The sequence below is a fragment of the Buteo buteo genome, chromosome 27 (genome assembly GCF_964188355.1).
Source record: "Buteo buteo chromosome 27, bButBut1.hap1.1, whole genome shotgun sequence".
Taxonomy (NCBI): Eukaryota; Metazoa; Chordata; class Aves; order Accipitriformes; family Accipitridae; genus Buteo; species Buteo buteo.
The window spans coordinates 835805-853620 of NC_134197.1; the positions used below are offsets into that span (position 1 = coordinate 835805).

Consider the following 17816-nt stretch of genomic DNA (forward strand, 5'->3'; position numbering starts at 1 on the left):
GTGGGCTGGCTCAGTAAAATATACCCCCCCACTCCCTCCCACTTCCGACTGCTCCTCCCCTTGCTGGCGTGCAAAGCAAGCACACATTGGAGAGAATGGAATCAAAAGTCACCGTATTAATTTAATAATTAAAAGGTCACCATCCAAAAGAGGAAAAAACATCCCAATCTCCTGGTCAGGGATATTTTTAGCAGAACCACATGCATGACACAGTACACAAGGAGGGGAGTCCCTCTCTCTGAGCAGCTAGCTCACTCAGCCTGGCAGGACACCAGGGCAGCTAAGAGGGCAGCAGCTATAATATACATAATATATTATATATATTTATATATATAAAAATACCCTTCCTGTGCTATTTGTTGGGGACCTCTGTAGTTGTAGGTGTAGGTACCCTGATTGTGAGGCCCTCTCCAAAAAGAGATCAATTGCTTGAGAGGAACCACGCTGGTATCAGAAATAGCACTGCTTTCTGTCCACGTGGTCTGAATTGAAACGCTGATAAATGTCTGTTTCTCCCAACCTGGAAACCAGGCCATTTGCACAAAATGAAAGCAGAAGGACGGACCTAAAACTGTATTTGGTTTCTCTCCCAGATGAAGTGGCTTATGCTTAGTGCAGACACATACAGACCTGGAAACATCATGGTGACACCTGCCTGGTCTAAAGCCTAACTCATCTGATAAAAGATACATCATACTGAGATCAAAAAATACAGGACGAGGACAATGACACGTGCTGCCTACACCATCTGAGTCCGTGCGCTGGCTGTCAGTGTCATTTCTGTCTTGTATTAGCTAGATAGTGCTTTGTGTATTCGTCCACACACTTCTTTGGGTCCCAAAGTCACCATCATCTCAGCAACACTCGGTCCATGCTGAAAACACATAAGAAGTCATTGTACAAATGGAAACTTAACACTTTTCAGCACTTGTTTATGCATCATCGTGACGGAAATGACAGAGTGATTAGCTATCAGATTGCTGTTACCCCAAGGGTAGGGGTTTTATTAGCAATCTCAAAACAAGGGTTTGGGATTTTTCTCTCCTGAAGTGAAATGCTAAGAATGGTCAAACTGACCCAGAAAGATTGATGCCAGGGTGCAAGCCAGGATTAGGCTCTGATTTTGTAAACTTTTGTAAAATTTGTTTTTGAACTTTGTAAAAGCAGATTGCACATAAAATCCCAGTTTTGCCCAAAACCTACTACCTTGCCAACACTCCCTACAGCTGGTCCAGAGCTTTTTCTAACTTCAGATTTGGTACCAGCATATTCATGCTTTGACAACTTCTGCCTTTCTGAAACTTTCAACAGCTCTTTCTTCCAGAATTGCTGTATATCAGTACATTCACTCATAACGGAAACTGATGTCAGTTCTCGCAAGATGTCCAAATACCAGTACCTTGTAATCAGAGAGAAGATAGCTGTTCAGAAAAAAAAAAAAAAAAGAAGGTCCCAGTCTCAGAATTTTTATTTTTTACCTGCTGCCCACTGAGAGCCAAGCGAAGAAGCTGCATCACGCTGCTATACTTAGTCTCCTTGGTTTGCTTCTGGAGGCTTCTCAGGTCTTTGTTCAACTCCTCCATGGTCAAAACAGCTGCCTGCCTTGTCATGAGCCTTTAGGAAAGAAGATGTCCTTACAGTCTAGGGACATACAAAACACAGGATCCTTTCCCAAAAATGACTAATGACTTCAATGACTGCCAGCAACCTCAGACTGGTTTTGCAAAAATCTTCTGGCAACAGCAGTGGTTCAAGGTAAACTTCCCTGCCCTTCACCCCTGCTCTGTGCCAGGGCACTCTCTCTGCTCACTGCAGCGTTGGTCACGTACACAGGTACGCTCTTATGCTGGCAGGTGGGACTGCTTTACCTCGATACTGCTGCTGAAGACTCTGCTTTGCAAAACCATACCTTTAATCTACTTCCAACAGCAGAGTTTGTTCAGAAAGGCAAGCATCAAGTTTAAATCACAAAATTATGCCAAGGACATGGAAAACCACAGGAAAAACAGTAATTGTGATTTCTTTTTTAATAATATGATTTTCAGAGATGCAGGAGCCATCGCTGATACTACTCAGCTGTAGGTAGCAGTACTATTATCCCTGCAGGATAGCGAGTATTGACATTTAAATTACCATCACTTGGATTCAGTCACCACTCAGCTGTGACAAATGACTGAGGGCAACCAACTTTACAGACAGCTGGAAATAGTAGCTCAAATTGCAGATACTGCTACCTTAATTACTCCCAAAACTGGTTTTCAGGGCTCATTTAGTCCAGATGCGAGATCTGAACTGGAAAGGCGATGGACATACCACCCCGCCTAGCTACAAGGCGTGGAGTAGCAGAGGGACATGGGGCAGCAGTGAAACATGTTGGCAAAACACCACAAAACTCCCTGGTACAGAAGGACTGTCTACCATCCCAGCAATGTTTCTGAGCAGACAGAACTGCAGACTGCTAGCTAGAAACAAAGAAATGGAAGCAGGAAAAGCCCCCCAGGGGTGAGCTTTTCAGAAGTGACAGTGATTCCAGCTGCACACAAACTGGGTCCAGAGACCCAGAAGTCTCATTACATAATCTGAATACATGTTGACCAAAACCACCTTGCACTTCTCCAGTTTGATGCTACAGCAGACAAAAAGCACAGGAGATCAGGTGGCACAAGAAAACCCTGCTAACACCATGGCTTCATTAGCTCCATGCTGGCACACAAACTCTGCTGTGCTTGGTGCCTTACAAAATCCAGACGTGACAATTCTTGCTTGAGAGCATTGATGCGAGCTTTCCCACTGGCAAGCTGCCTTTCAATTAAAAACAGAATTTCTCATCAGTTATTAACTACAGCACATTCCAAAGTAGAGCAAATTAAATAAGAACTATAAGCATGTCCAACATCAATAGAACAGCCAAGAGTGATGCTCTGGGGCGGGCAGGTGACTGTGTACAGAGCTGGGAAGAGACACTTACCCTAAGACTAGTCTTCCTATGTCATCTACTTCTGCAGAAATAGTTTGGAGCTGCTCTCGGGACACCGAGGGCCTAACCCATAAGTAAGAATAATCAGATGACACCAGGTTCTTCAGGAAGCTTATGTGACCCTGGAAAAAGGAAGCAAAGCTATCAAGGCTGAGGGTTAAACTGGTGGGGAGCAAACACATCCTGTCTGGACTTCACAAACAGTTAAAGAGGGTCCAAACACACCGCCTTGTACTCCGTACTGCTCAGAGGAAATGTTAATTGATGACATTTAGGCGGCTGAGTTTTTAACACCCATAACCACCTGGCGTGAGCAGGGACACAGAAGCAGCCCAAAGGGCCGTGGCTGTACCCATGCTGCAGAGCCGCGTGCGGGCTGACTCAGAGTTAGCCCGGGGAAGTGGCTCGCCACATTCATCTGCTGCCTTTCAACAGACAGTGGGAAGTCACATGAGTCACTGTCCCGCTGCCACAGCGAAGCCTTCACACTGGAACAGTCAGATCTCTTCCTCCCCTTACAAAGAAGGCTTTATTCTTCACAAGGAATCCCCCAGATACTACAGCAGCATCCCAGGGGCAGGCTGGGAAACAGCTGGGCTCACCCTCCTCCTGGCACTGGGAAGAGCCACAATATCTTCTGTCCCCTTTACAGCTGGCACTCTGCCACTTACGTGAGACCAGGGCTCCCAATGCACAAACCCCCCTAGTTTAACCAAGAGCTTCATCTACCTTTGCAAAGAGGTTGCTTTGATTTTGCTTCCAAAGCATGGAGCAGCGGCAAAGCAGAAGCACCTTATGCTGCCCAGTCAGCAAAAGCTAGAAGTGAGCCGTCTCCTGGCACGAGGGGCCCTGGGTGCTGGACCTTCCCACCACAAGCCCACCACATCCTAGGCTCTGGGAGGAGAAGTGCAGCTTGGAGGTTGGCACCTCTCACATAGACAGAGCCACAGCTGACCTGATCCAGCACTACTGACAGTCCTGCTCTGAGCAGGAACCAGAGAGGTCTTCCAAGAAATGTCCTACAATCCTGTGATTCGCTTCCATGGCAGGGAGACATCCATCCTCCCTCTGCTGAGGGAGCTCTCTGCTGGCCCGGCAAAGTATGGATGAGCTTATGACTGTGCAAAGACCGCCAGGATAGTCACCATGCCCATTCCTACAGGTCAGCTAACTATATCATCGGATTTCGGCAGTCAGCATGTACACGACCACTTGAGCTGGCAGTGACAGCCATTTGCCGTTTGCAGGCTATGGAGCTTCAGAGCTCAGATCAAAGCAGTGCCCAGGACTCAGCTGAGTCTTCATCCAGGAATCCCACAAAACCTCAGCTCCCCAGAACAGTGACACAATGCTATCACTGCTCATACTTTTCTCAGCAGGAGGACTCGCTCCACGTACTCCTTTTCTAGAACCTCTTGATCCACTTGTTGATCCCCATAAACATCCTCCACCAGCAACTGCAACTCTCTAATTAGCTTCTGTCGCAGCTCTTCATTCTCAATGTGATGGGTGAGGTGAATCCTGTAACAAAGAAAACTGCTTTTGGACTGCTTTGGGTTAGATTGGATTTCATCAGCCCAGTCTCACAATATTTAACAGTTAAAACTAGAATTGTTAGAAGAGCAACATTAGACTCCAGACAGACATCCTACATCAAAGCCTTAAGCACTAATGCACCACAGTGAACAAAAGATGTGGTAACTCTCTGCAGCACAACATCCCCATAGCATACGAGTGTACTTGTAGAAGTACCTTCTGGAAGTGTTGCCTCTTTTTAGATGTTATTCTGAATCTAAACTTAGGGCCTCGCATCCTCCTAGCTACGCCTACCATCTGCCCAAGTTTTCACAGTGTGCCCAACACCAGTGTCCAAGCACAGGACCGGAGAGGAGGCAGGAACGGCATAAGCAGAAACTCGTACTTTGCTGTAGCGCAGCGAAAGAACTGCTGTGCTGGGACCGTGCTTGAAACAATAAACAAAATCTCCAGGCAAAGCCAAGTGCTAGGAATAAATTCTCACTCACATACAGATTATTAAGTTTTAAAGTTACTACTGATATTTATACCTGTTGAATTCTGGGAGTTTTTCAAGATCCAGGAGGGCAGAATGGGTTGTAATTCTGTCTATTTCAAACTGTGAGATCAGCTCCTCCAAAGTCCTCCCCATCTGTTTCTCTGCAAAATAACCCAACAAGGGAATGATACGCACCCACCTTCCCGCAGAGAACTAGCATCACTGCTTTTCATTGCATGCCTCAGGTGCAGGGCTGGGGCAGCAGCAGTACACCCAAGGAAGAAGTGGCGCAGGAGAGCCACTTTTCGCAGTGCTAACAGGGATGTACCCAGACAAACAGGAGGGAACTTGCAGCAGGCATGGAGGGTAAGCTGCCCTCTCCCTAAGAGCCGGCTCTGCTAACTGCTGGAGAGGAACTGGAAACTGGGATGTTCTGCTTGGCTCTTCAGTGGAACACCCCTTGCATCAGTCAGCCAAAAAGAAGCAACACTCAGCCAGGAGGCTCCACTGCCCAAGAAAGGTTCCATTCGCAAGCAGAATTCCTGAAACACAAGTTAATTTGTGATCCCCACACAGCAAGAGCAACAGGAGACATTGACTCAACTTCTCATGGTCTTTCAGGTTAAACGAGAAGTGTGACAGGTGTAATACATGACACTGCAATTATTAACCATAGAAAACACATTTTCCCAAGAGTTCACAGACAGTTTCTTCACCTTGAGATGAACGTTGTCCCAAGTGGGAACCCATTAAGCATCAGACTCAATTTAAATGGCTGCTGTCCTGGTTTCAGCTGGGATAGAGTTAATTATCTTTCTAGTAGCTGGTATAGTGCTATGTTTTGGGTTCAGTATGAGAAGAATGTTGATAACACACTGATGTTTTCAGTTGTTGCTGAGTAGTGTTTAGACTAAGTCAAGGATTTTTCAGCTTCTCATGCCCAGCCAGCAAGAAGGCTGGAGGGGCACAAGAAGTTGGGAGGGGACACAGCCGGGACAGATGACCCAAACTGGCCAAAGGGATATTCCAGAGCATATGGCATCATGCCCACTATATAAACTGGGGGGAGTGGGGCTGGGGGGGGGCTCACTGCTCGGGAACTAACTGGGCATCTGTCAGCAGGTCGTGAGCAATTGCATTGTGCATCACTTGTTTTGTATACTCCAATCCTTTTATTATTATTATTATTTTCATTTTATTATTGTTATTATTATCATTATTAGTTTCTTCTTCTCCGTTTTATTAAACTGTTCTTATCTCAACCCACGAGTTTTACTTTTTGTTTTTCCCAATTCTTTCCCCCATCCCACTGGGTTGGGGGGGAGTGAGTGAGCAGCTGCGTGGTGCTTAGTTGCTGGCTGGGGTTAAACCATGACAACAGCTGCACAGAGGCAGAAAGATTCCCACCATTCCAGCACACCACCCAGTCCTTCACAGGAGCTCTGCAGAAGCCCTGGTGGCATTTCAGCGACAGACTGGTCGTCTGACACCCGTCGCCTGACGCCTTCAAACACTGTCAACTTTCTTGGCTATTAAAAGAAACCTAACCCGTTCCCCAAACTCAGCATCAGGAAATGTCCTAGCAAGTACCGAGCCTGTTCTCATTACCTGTGAATCCAGAGCCACAGTTGGTAATGATGTCCAGGAGGGCCTCTGGCAAGTAGCCATCCCGAGCAAAGCGCTCCAGAAAGATGTCCCCCTGCCTTTTTGACAGCTTGCCACCATCTTTGTTCAGAAGCAGTGGGAGGTGACCAAACTGAGGGGGATCCCAGCCAAAGGCTTTGTAGAGAAGGAGGTGCTTGGACGTTGAAGTCAGCCACTCAGTTCCACGCAGAACGTGGCTGATGCCCATGTAATGGTCATCCACCACATTTGCCAGGTGGTAAGTGGGGAAGCCGTCCCCCTTGAGAATCACCGGGTCGCCTTCCACATCAGCCACTTCGTGCTTGTTCCAGCCGTAGACCAGGTCCCGAAAGGGTTCCACCCCCTTCTCCAGACGGAAGCGGACTACCCAGTCAAGGCCCTGTGACAGCTTCTCAGCCACTTCTGTGGGTGTCAGGTGCCGACACCGGTTGTCGTATCTTTGAGAAAGGAGAACGAAGGTCTCAGTTCAACACAGGCCAACCCCATCAGCCATTTTTACATTCCCAAAACTCTAAACTGAATTTTAGCTGTAACCTAATTTTAGCTGTAACCTGCCCACTACGTGTCCAGTCAAACGATCTCACCTCTGAAGCTCACTACCCTAAGCCTCCAAGGGCTGCGCCAGCTTCTCTCTCTATGGGCGGTGAGACTACAATCCTATTGCTGCACACGTTGTCCTAAGTTTTTGCAAGTGTGTAGCACAGAGGGAGCCACCCAGGGGACAAGGAATCCCTACCGCGGGGTCTGCTGGCTCCGCAAAGCCTCCTTCTTCAGCAGTTCCAGGCGCTGAGGGGTACAAAAGCAGCGGTACGCTGTGCCTCTCTCCAAAAGCACATCAGTGGCTCTCCTGTAAAGGTCGAGTCTGTGTGACTGCTGGTAGGGTCCAAAGGAACCACCGCGGCGAGGACTCTCATCAGGGGGAATACCTGAAATACCAGTATGACAGGACATAAAAAGCCCGTAAAAAGGCAGGGCAAAACCTACCATTAGAGCACACTGAATGAAGATGAAATAGCAAGGTTCTAGAGAGCATCCAAAGATGGTTTCTGCTCCAGGGCAGCCAACTAATGGCATCTGTCTAGCGCAGGAGTCAGATTCCCCTGGACTCAGAAGATAAACAGCAGCCAACATCTTCAGAATTTAGAGTACTGCGTGTGAAGCAACAAGCAGAAACAAACACCAAAACCTAGTAAATAGTTGATGTCCTGGTTTCAGCTGGGATAGAGTTAATTATCTTCCTAGTAGCTGGTATAGTGCTATGTTTTGGGTTCAGTATGAGAAGAATGTTGATAACACACTGATGTTTTCAGTTGTTGCTGAGTAGTGTTTAGACTAAGTCAAGGATTTTTCAGCTTCTCATGCCCAGCCAGCAAGAAGGCTAGAGGGGCACAAGAAGTTGGGAGGGGACACAGCCGGGACAGATGACCCAAACTGGCCAAAGGGATATTCCAGAGCATATGGCATCATGCCCACTATATAAACTGGGGGGAGTGGGGCTGGGGGGGGCAGGGCTCACTGCTCGGGAACTAACTGGGCATCAGTCAGCAGGTCGTGAGCAATTGCATTGTGCATCACTTGTTTTGTATATTCCAATTCTTTTATTAGTGTTGTCATTTTATTATTGTTGTTATTATCATTATTATTTTCTTCCTTTCTGTTCTATTAAACTGTTCTTATCTCAACCCATGAGTTTTACCTTTCTTTTCCCTGATTCTCTCTCCCATCCCACTGCGGGGGGGTAAGTTGGTGAGCGGCTGCATGGTGCTTAGTTACTGGCTGGGGTTAAACCACATCAGTTGAGCAGCTCTGATACACTACCTAGAGCAAAATGCAGTCAGACACACACATACGAAGTAGCATCCACCCTTTTTATAGTAAAGGACACTCATACCACAGAAATACAGTTGAGATCTTTGCCAATTATTTTACCTATTCCAAATTTATTACTCAACAGCAAAGTCCTAGACCATTCAAGCTTACCTACCCATTAACAGCAGCATCTGTGGGATCTGGCTCTAAGTTTATCACAATTCTGTATTCTAAAATCACTCTCACTACCAGTTCTTAAGCTCAGAAGGATGCAGAGGATTCAAAATGAAAACCGACACCTCCAGATCCCCTTTAGCAAATACTCTTTATACAAACAATCTATAAATTTACGGTGTGGTCTGTGAGCTCCAACTTCTGACCTTTCCATCACATCTCTTGTGCACGGCCTTTGTTACAACTGCACATTGGGCCTCTTCCACAGATTTGGATCTTTCTGTGTGTCAGACAACACAGCCAAAAGAAACCAAGCCTAACTAGTTATTTCTGCTATGAAACATACTTCCAGTAGGACTTCCCTGATGCCCAGCTGTAGAAATAACTACATTTCAGCTAATTCATCACCTGAAACGCTGCACAGCTCGCTATCAGGCAAAATACTCTCAATCTGGGTACCGTTAGTCCCTAAAAAGGAGAGAATCTTTCAGTAAGTAAAGAATGAAAGGTGTCTGTAAATACCTGCCCAATCCAGCATATCTTCTATCCCTTCTGCAGCTCCAGGCACCACTCGACTTTGATCTGTATCCTCCACTCTCAAAATAAAGGTCCCTTGGTGCTTTTTGGCAAAAATGTAATTGTACAAAGCAGTCCGAAGGCCACCCAAATGCAGAAAACCTGTTACCACGGGGAAATCAGAGGAGATGGCAAGAATTAAGGCCCAATAAAGAGACTTTTAAACAAGAGCTGGAAGGTCAATGCCACCTGAAACGGAAAATGGTGTCAAACCCTAACGGGGGGGGGGGGGGGGGGGGGGGGCAGGCAGGCATGCTGCACAGAGACACTCTGGGGGCCCTTGCTGTGGAACCCAGTTACTGGTGACGGCCTTCCAAGAACGGATTCCCTGAAGTCACCTGGAAATCATTGGCACACGCTCGGAAGGAAACACCGCTACCGGGGCCTTTCCCCGAGCCCCTCCCCCCCGCCTTCCCGCGCCCGTTTCGGGCTCTCCTTTATTTCCACAGCGACGGGGCGAACCCCACCGAGCCAGCAGGTACCGCGGAGCGCCCGGCCCTGCCCCCCAGCACACGCTCCTCAAGTGTCTGAATTCACATTTTCCAACCCAAAGCGCCGCAGCCACCCCGGGGGCGGGTGGGGGGGGGGGGGGTGGTGGTGGTGGTGGGGCGAGGGGCGGGCCTGGCGAGGGGCCGGGGGTTACCTGTGGGGCTGGGCCCGAACCGCACCCGCGGCCCCGGGCCCTGCTCCGGCCCCGCCGCGCCCCTCAGCGCCCGCAGCGTTCGCGCCATCCCTCCGCGCCGCCCACGTGGCCGCGGGCGCTGCTTCCGCCCGGGAGCGCCCGGCCAATCCCCTGGCCCGCAGCGGCGCGAGGGGAGGGGCGGGGCGGGGCGCCCCGTAAAGGCGCCGCCACCCTCCTCCTACTGTCCTGAGGGCGCCGGCAGCGGCGGGTGAGGGACAGGGCAGGGCCGCCGCCGCCGCGGCCCCCGGGGGCGGCTGGGCGGAGAGACGGGACGCCCCCGCCCGCCCCTGCCCGCGGCCCCGGGGGGCGCGGCAGTGGGCGCGGGGGCGCGGCCTGCGGGTCGCGCCCCGCCCACCGGGGCGGGCTACGGGAGCCGGCGCGGCCCAGCAGCAGGCGGCGGCGGGCGTTTCCCGGCGTGCCCCGCGGCAGATTGTACACAATCATCATGGCCGCCGCCGCCTCCGCCGCTGCCGATGGTAGGAGCCCGCGGTCCCGGCGGCGGGGCGAGGCGAGGCGAGGCGAGGCGGCGGGCGGTGGGGCGGAGCGAGGCGAGGGGAGGCGCCGGTGTGGGGAGCGGGGAGCCGGCCGCGGGCAGTCTGCGGGCGGCGCGGCGCCGGGCGGCGCTCCGGGGCTGGAGAGCCGGGCCGGGGCGGGCCGGGGCAGGTTCCCCCGCTGGCCGGGCTCTTACTGTCCGCTCGCCTCCAGGTGCCGAGGAGCCGGGCATGGAGGCGGAGGCGCAGGAGCTGCCGCTGGGCTGCGGCGGAGAGGCCGGCTCGCCGGCAGCGGGGAGGTCTCCGGAGGGAGAGGAGCGCCGGGATTCCCCGCAGGCGTCGGTCAGCAACGGCGGCGACGCGGAGAGCGGGAAGGAGCTGGTGGAGCTGAAGGTTATCTGGAACAAGAACAAGTACGACGTGAAGTTTTGCCTGGACAGCACGGGGGCCGAGCTGAAGCAGAAGATCCACTCGCTCACAGGTCTGTCGGGGCCGCCGCTGCCTCCCCCGCCTCAGCCCGCGCCTCCTCTCGCCGCTGTCGGGTGGTCTGGTAATCGTTATTCTTGCCTCTTAGGCCTTCCACCTGCTATGCAGAAAGTTATGTTCAAGGGACTGCTACCGGAGGAGAAAACGTTGCGGGAAATCAAAGTAACAAATGGAGCGAAAATAATGGTTGTTGGCTCTACTATCAATGATGTTTTAGCAGTAAATACACCCAAAGAAGCTGCTCAGCAGGAGGTCAAAGCTGAAGAAAATAAAAAGGAGCCGCTTTGCAGACAAAAGGTTATTGATGTTTTGATAATTTCTTGTGTGGGGGAGCTGTAGGATTTACGCGGTTCTTGTGTAATGCTCTGCAGTCACTTTTGGGTCCTGTTCCTCCTCAAAGTAGGCTGGGGTTTCTTTTCTCACAGCTAAGCGATAGAAGAAGGGCTCTGTGCAGAGGAGTTCTAGCAGCAGAAAAACGTTTAACCTAGCGGAGGCTGGGGCTTTGCAAGACGCCGCTTGTGCTGGTGTTAGGTATGGCATAGCATTTCAGACAAGAAATGGTAAATAATAGAAATATTTTGTGGTTGTTAGCTGAAACGCAGTCTAAATTAATTATATCTAAAAACTAAGTAATTTTTTTTGGCATAAAAGAATTTGATCTCCAAAAACTGCCTTTAAAACAAACACCAAGAGAGCAATTCCTTCAGCTGTCCCAGCATAGAAGGGAGCATGGATGTTGAATACTCCTCTCACATCTTGAAGTGCTGCCTCTGAACAGAGAGTGAAGTACAGTGCAGTGAGGATTGGTTTGGTGGCGGTGCTGCAGTGTTGTGGGGCAGATAAAGGATTTTCAGCTCAAGGTATTACCAGCCCCATACCTTCCTCAAAATAAATTTGATTAAAAATTAAATAGTGCATCATTGAACTGCAACCTTTATGAAACATGCTTTTGTTTTTCTATAATTTATCATAGTTCACGTTCACTGTAAGTTCCATCATTGTTTAAAGGTACTCAGCGACTTACAAGCTGTGAGCATGGTTTTCTTAGTTACTACTGCTCTAATCTCTTCTGGTTTGTTGCTGTGTTGCGGTATGTTGCACTGTCAGATGTGGAGGGTTTTCTACCATTCACTGGATATAACACTTGACTGTTAAAACTGTCTTGCCAAATGCCAACTATGTGATTCAGCATGTACGATATTAAAGTGGGACTCGGGACTTTTTAATTTTTTATAGATATATATTTATCTATATTCTAGAAGGGATGTTACCCTTTGCATTATATTGGGGTTTTATTCATTTATATAATTTCTTTAAACTGTCATACAAAGTGCTCGGTTAACTTTGAAAATTAACTGTTTCCTGTGTGATAAATGACTGTGAATAGTCCTTAACTGTCTCTTAGTGCTATCGGGATATCAAGGGTGCAGTTGGAAGTAAATTGAAAAGCTCTGTTGTGTTTCTGTAAATTCTAATTTCTGGTTTTATATTGTAGCAACACAGAAAAGTATTGGATAAAGGAAAACCTGATGATGTGATGCCTTCTGTTAAAGGTGTTCAGGTAAGTAAATAAGAACCTGAGACATTGTCATAATCGGAAGAGAGGGACTTTTTTGTGGTTTGAGACCTTTCTTTGCTGCCTCAGTTGTTCTTTGCCATCTTAGCGGAAAACTGGAGAGATGGATCATCCTTACACTTAAAAAGTTAAGAGGATATAGCTTTTCCTGATAAAGTCCTTCACCGTGACTCACTATGTTGCCTCTTTGTAGGAGCGCCTGCCAACAGTGCCATTGTCTGGCATGTACAACAAGTCAGGGGGGAAAGTAAGATTGACCTTTAAACTTGAGCAAGACCAGCTATGGATTGGTACAAAAGGTGAGCAACTCTAAAACTTTGAGATGAATAATTGATATTTGGGCTGTAAGGGAATTGTGTGACCTAGAAATAGCTTCCGGTCTGACTCAATTGTGTTTAGGTTGGTACATGTTTAATGTTGGTATTGTAAAACTTCAAAACAAAATTTTACTTCCTCTTCTCAAATGCCATTCTCCCAGATCATTGAATATTACTTGATATTTTACTTATGTTCTTGAGTTTAACCCCAGTCAGCAACTAAGCAACACACAGCCGCTCACTCACTCCCCCACCCAGTGGGATGGAGGAGAAAATCGGGAAAAGTAGTGAAACTTGTAGGTTGAGATAAGAACGGTTTAATGGAACAGAAAACAAGAAACTAATAATGATGACGCTAGTAAAATTACAGCAGTAATGATAAAAGGATTGGAATATACAAATGATGCACAGTGCAATTGCTCACCAACTGCTGATCGACACCCCGTTAGTCCCTGAGTGGCGATTTCCCTGCCCCCACTCCCCCCAGTTTATATACTAGATGTGATATCACATGGTGTGGAATACCCCGTTGGCCAGTTTGGGTCAGCTGCCCTGGCTGTGTCCTGTGCCAACTTCTTGTGCCCTTCCAGCTTTCTTGCTGGCTGGGCATGAGAAGCTGAAAAATCCTTGACTTTAGACTAAACATTACTTAGCAACAACTGAAAACGTCAGTGTGTTATCAACATTCTTCTTATACTGAACTCAAAACATAGCACTGTACCAGCTACTAGGAAGACAATTAACTCTATCCCAGCTGAAACCAGGACACTTGAGTTCAGTGGTGTCAGTAGACTAATGTTCCAGTGTGCTATTCATAGTTCCAAATGTAAATTACAATATTTGACATTTCTAGCATATCTCAAAAGCACTTCATAAACATTGGTTTGATGCCAGCATCATATTGAGACTCAATGATTTGGCTCAGACTCAGAAGGGAATCTTAGGACCAGCATTAAAACTAGCAGTGCTGGCATCTCTGTCATTATCTGTCCTTCCAACCAAATTTAGTTGGGTGTCTTGTTTCAGTGATGTACAACTGCAGAAACTATGGCATGTGTTGCTGTGCAGGGGAATCAGTTTACCATCTTGAGTGGTGCCAGGAGGAGCTGAAAGTGCTGTGGTGATAACGTGCATTGCTGAGGACATCTCAGATAACCCTCTGCCTCCAAAGGAAGCTGTGCTCCTTTAGTTTGACCAGGATGGGGCAATATTATAGTGATGAGCAAGAGGAATAGAAGTGCTTGCTCACTATCCCAGTAAAGTAACCTAATTGGATGGTAATATTAGCTTCGGAAGGCACCTCCAGCTGCTACATTATTTCCAAAGTAAGCAGAAATCTCGGAAGTTTTTGACCTTTCCTCTGTAGGACAGACTTGACTGTGAAGTTTTATTTGGCTTTGAAACCTCCCTTGGTACCAGTTGCAGTGATTTTTCTCCTGGGCTAAGTGATGGAGCGAGACATTGGGATTTTTTTTCATCTATAGGTTGGGCAGGCAGAACTTTTTGTTACTGATAATGTGTTGTAAATACTTGCTTAGTATTTAGGTAATTAATCTTCTTCCTTCACCTTCTAGATGAGTTCCAAGTTTAGTATTTCTGAAGTGCTGTTCTTAGTGTGACACTTGATTCTTCTTGTAGTCATCGTGTCTTTCATGTAACCTGTTTCCCTACTTCCCAAAATTAGCAGCAGCTTGCTTCCTCTAGGGAATGGTTGTAATTGCTTGCTGTTGTTGGGAAGAACTCCTTCATGCTCTGAGAAGTTCATGGTAGATGCCAGCACGTAAGGGCCAGAATAAAACCAACTGGGTGTTAACACAGTTTTTCACTTGCTAGTCCTGGAAAGTTGGAACTGATTCTTCCCCCACACAGCCTTCCTGTGCTTCATAGATTACTTTTGATCACTATGTTTTTGTAGTCTAAGGTTTGGTATAGGTAGATGTTGCTCAGTTGCTCTGTGTCATTTTCATGGAGGCACTGATAATACGGATTTGTCTGTTGCTGAGATAATGTGAAGAGTAATTGATTTGTGGGATGCTAAATGAGTGCAAAGTAAGATTTTACTCAATGAATGAATGTTGCGAGTCTGGGGTGTTTCGGAGTCAGCTTAGTTACAGCATTGAGGTAGAGATTATTTGACTTTACATCACTAAGTTTATCTCCCTGTGTGCCTTTTTTAGGTAGGTGCTTTTTTTTTTTTTTTTGGATCACACAAATTAGTTAGATATATCTAAGGAACTCATAGTTCAGTTTCTCCTTTGTAGAGGGTTTATGGCTTTCTCTGTCTGATATCCAGGAAGATAATTTTAGGCTGCCACTGAAACCTGGAACTGAAAGGAAGGATCTTGGAGTTAAGTCTTCAGAAAGAAGTGAGGACAGAACTGAGACAGATAAAGTCTGCCATGAGCTATATACTTTGTCATTCTTGTTGGTTGCCTCTGGCTGGCTGACATTACTCTCATGTAATTGTAGTCAACTTTTTGGTTTTTTTCCCAGTTTCTCTTTCTGTTTCTTTCCCTATTTACTCATTAATATTTCCTTCCCTGTGCTTTTATAATAACAGTTGAACACTGCCTCAGGGTAAAACCAGGACTAGGCTTTCAAAGAGTTAGCCTATCTTCATTCAGCTTTTTCAGCCTTGTCATTTCTGTAGAGCTTAGTATAATCCGTAGTAGTCAGTCCTGAATATTCTTACACCTGGACCAGCTTTCACTATGGCAAGTAATCCTGCTGGTCTGAGTTGAGTTCCTTATGGGGAAACATTAAATAAAGCCAGGTTTTCCCATCACTCAATTCAGGCCTGAATCAGGTACACTGAAGTACTTAATGTGATGCAGAGACATAAAATGCGAGGAACTGTGTGATACGGTTTTGGACTCCTTTAAATTATTAGCATGCCAGCTGTGGGGTATGTGGTAATGTGGAAGACTGGCTTCTCAGCAGCAGGTATCCAAAGTTCACCCAAGAGGAGACTGCTGACATGAGGAGCTTTTTTGGAAGTAATGGAGGTGGTATTTGAAATTAATATGAATTACTACTTCCTCATATATCACAAATAATACTTTGATCAATTTTAATGTAGAGAGAACAGAAAAGTTACCCATGGGGTCCATTAAAAATGTGGTGAGTGAACCTATTGAAGGACATGAGGATTATCACATGATGGTAAGTAATGTCTCTATATTTTAATAATATCCAGTCTAATTACTTCATGCAAATACACGGAAGTAAGGCTTTTAAAATGGAGCAAGCTGGAGATGGATAGTAATACCAGCCTCATGTGTTGTGGAAGGTGGGAATGTGGACATTCTGTAAATATTTTGGGTGGCATATTGAGTATCTGCCACTTTGTGGAAATCTGGGCTGGTTTCACACAAATGTTAAGTACTTAATCATTATTTCATATCTTCTGTCTTGTAACAATGTTAAAACAATGAAAATACTCCATATAGCTCATGATTTCTTAATGTTAGTGATATTTTCCTATATCTAGGTTGATTTCTGGTTTCTGTTGTATTTTATAGACAACAGGCCTTGCTGGAGGTAAAAAAAAAAAAAGTGATTTGGTGCTGTAATATTTTTTTTCCCATGTGTAATTTTCTGAAAAACTGGTATCGGGTCTAGAAAGGTAACACACTGAAGAAGAGAGCTCTACTAATTCTACTGAATTTTGGGCTGTTTCTTTTAATCTATGGGGTTTTTTGAGGTCTTGCTTTCCAAAGTACAGTAACTAACTTTTAATGTTGAAGTAAGCTCCTTAGGTAAGTCTGTTTCCTTCTTTAGGGGAAGAAAGGGGAAATGTTATACCTTAAAATTATTGTCTGCAGGAGGGCGCTGATCTAGTCTTTGTCCAAATACTTGATTTTTGATCACCCATGTAAGAAAATGTCCTCTTCGGAATATGCTACAATAAACTTTTATCCTAAAGCAAGGATAGAGGTTATTGGCATGCCATGGTGCTCCTCTTCCTATGTATACTGACGTAAGTTGAGAATAGGACATTATGTCTAAATATAAAATACTGTGAAATTTTACAACTATGAAAACATGGTCATTGTTTTCCTTAGTTCCTGTTTGGCTTCTCAACTCTGTCCATTCTGGTCATTTCTTTAGAGACTTTGAGTTATGTTTCAGATTCTGTCTTCCGGAGTAATTTCTCATGTTCTTGAAACTGGCCAAGAGTTTTTGTTGCTGCTATGATATCGTAAAAGGAAAGAGCTCATCATTTTAATGAGTACTTTGCAGTTCTTGTTTCTCTGAGGAATGCTTACCAAATAACTGTAGTGTGCACCAGGTGTTTGAAGGAGGCAGTAGATATAACAGACTTGTCTGATTTTGTAGTGCGTAAGCTGTGTCTGTCCACTGGTATAAGCTGTTCTGTTTCCCATTTGTAAATGTTGTCATTTTTAACTTTGCAGGCATTTCAGCTGGGCCCAACAGAAGCATCTTACTACTGGGTCTATTGGGTACCAACTCAATATGTTGATGCAATCAAAGACACGGTGCTGGGAAAGTGGCAGTATTTTTGAAAGCACGCTCACCTCTGGCACAGGAAAATGACACAAAACTAAGGACACTGCTGGGAGAGGCCTCCAACATCCCTGGATGTGATAGTCCTGGAACTTATTAATAAAATATGATAAACGAGGCATTGATGGAAGCCAGAGGTGATGTTCTTTCACCATTAGTTTACTTTTAACTTAAAAATTTCACCATCCCTTTTCTGCAGTCAGCTTCAACCATATTTAAAGCAAATACAATGGAAATCAATAAATCTTAATTTGCAAAATATTGTGTGTAATACACTTAAATCTGCTGAGAGTTGATCTTCCAATTTAGTTTAAAAAATATTACAATGTATTATTGAGGCTTTTTTACATGGTTTGAACAAAAACAAATATTTTCATAATCTTTCAGTTACAAGCGTTAGACTTAATTTAGTTACTTGGTTGTGACTGAGAATTTCAGAAACAGTTTTTAAAAATAAACTTTAAACAGTATGCAAAATCGATGTTTAGTAAGCCATATTCTGCTGGCCTTTTTATTTCAGGTTTGACTCTTTGATAGCAAAAC

At 46.1% G+C, this 17816-nt stretch overlaps 2 protein-coding genes across 2 annotated transcripts; one reads left to right on the top strand and one right to left on the bottom strand.

Annotated features, from left to right (window-relative positions):
* Positions 1-115: 115 nt before the first annotated feature.
* Positions 116-9950, bottom strand: EARS2 (glutamyl-tRNA synthetase 2, mitochondrial). The gene is made up of 9 exons (XM_075058894.1): positions 9838-9950; positions 9141-9296; positions 7372-7561; positions 6600-7072; positions 5044-5152; positions 4345-4498; positions 2969-3099; positions 1479-1614; positions 116-874 (listed from the first exon to the last, which is right to left on the bottom strand). The coding sequence occupies exons 1-9, from the start codon at positions 9923-9925 to the stop codon at positions 791-793; spliced, it is 1521 nt and encodes a 506-aa protein (XP_074914995.1). The 5' UTR covers positions 9926-9950; the 3' UTR covers positions 116-790.
* Positions 9951-10230: 280 nt separating this feature from the next.
* UBFD1 (ubiquitin family domain containing 1) lies at positions 10231-17533 on the top strand. The gene is made up of 7 exons (XM_075058896.1): positions 10231-10352; positions 10582-10848; positions 10942-11150; positions 12349-12414; positions 12623-12728; positions 15826-15908; positions 17162-17533. Exons 1-7 carry the CDS (start codon positions 10322-10324, stop codon positions 17270-17272), a joined length of 873 nt encoding a protein of 290 aa, XP_074914997.1. The 5' UTR covers positions 10231-10321; the 3' UTR covers positions 17273-17533.
* The last annotated feature ends 283 nt before the right edge of the window (positions 17534-17816 follow it).

Bases quoted from the DNA above. Each gene is read 5' to 3' on its own strand.
- EARS2 (XM_075058894.1), bottom strand. From the start codon at position 9,925: ATGGCGCGAACGCTGCGGGCGCTGAGGGGCGCGGCGGGGCCGGAGCAG. The intron at 7,562-9,140 runs GTATTTACAGAC...CTGGTATTTCAG, and splicing joins AGATATGCTGGATTGGGCAG to GTATTCCCCCTGATGAGAGT. The intron at 3,100-4,344 runs GTATGAGCAGTG...TCCTTTTTCCAG, and splicing joins GAGTCCTCCTGCTGAGAAAA to GGTCACATAAGCTTCCTGAA.
- UBFD1 (XM_075058896.1), top strand. From the start codon at position 10,322: ATGGCCGCCGCCGCCTCCGCCGCTGCCGATG. The intron at 10,353-10,581 runs GTAGGAGCCCGC...GCTCGCCTCCAG, and splicing joins CGCCTCCGCCGCTGCCGATG to GTGCCGAGGAGCCGGGCATG. The intron at 12,729-15,825 runs GTGAGCAACTCT...ATTTTAATGTAG, and splicing joins GCTATGGATTGGTACAAAAG to AGAGAACAGAAAAGTTACCC.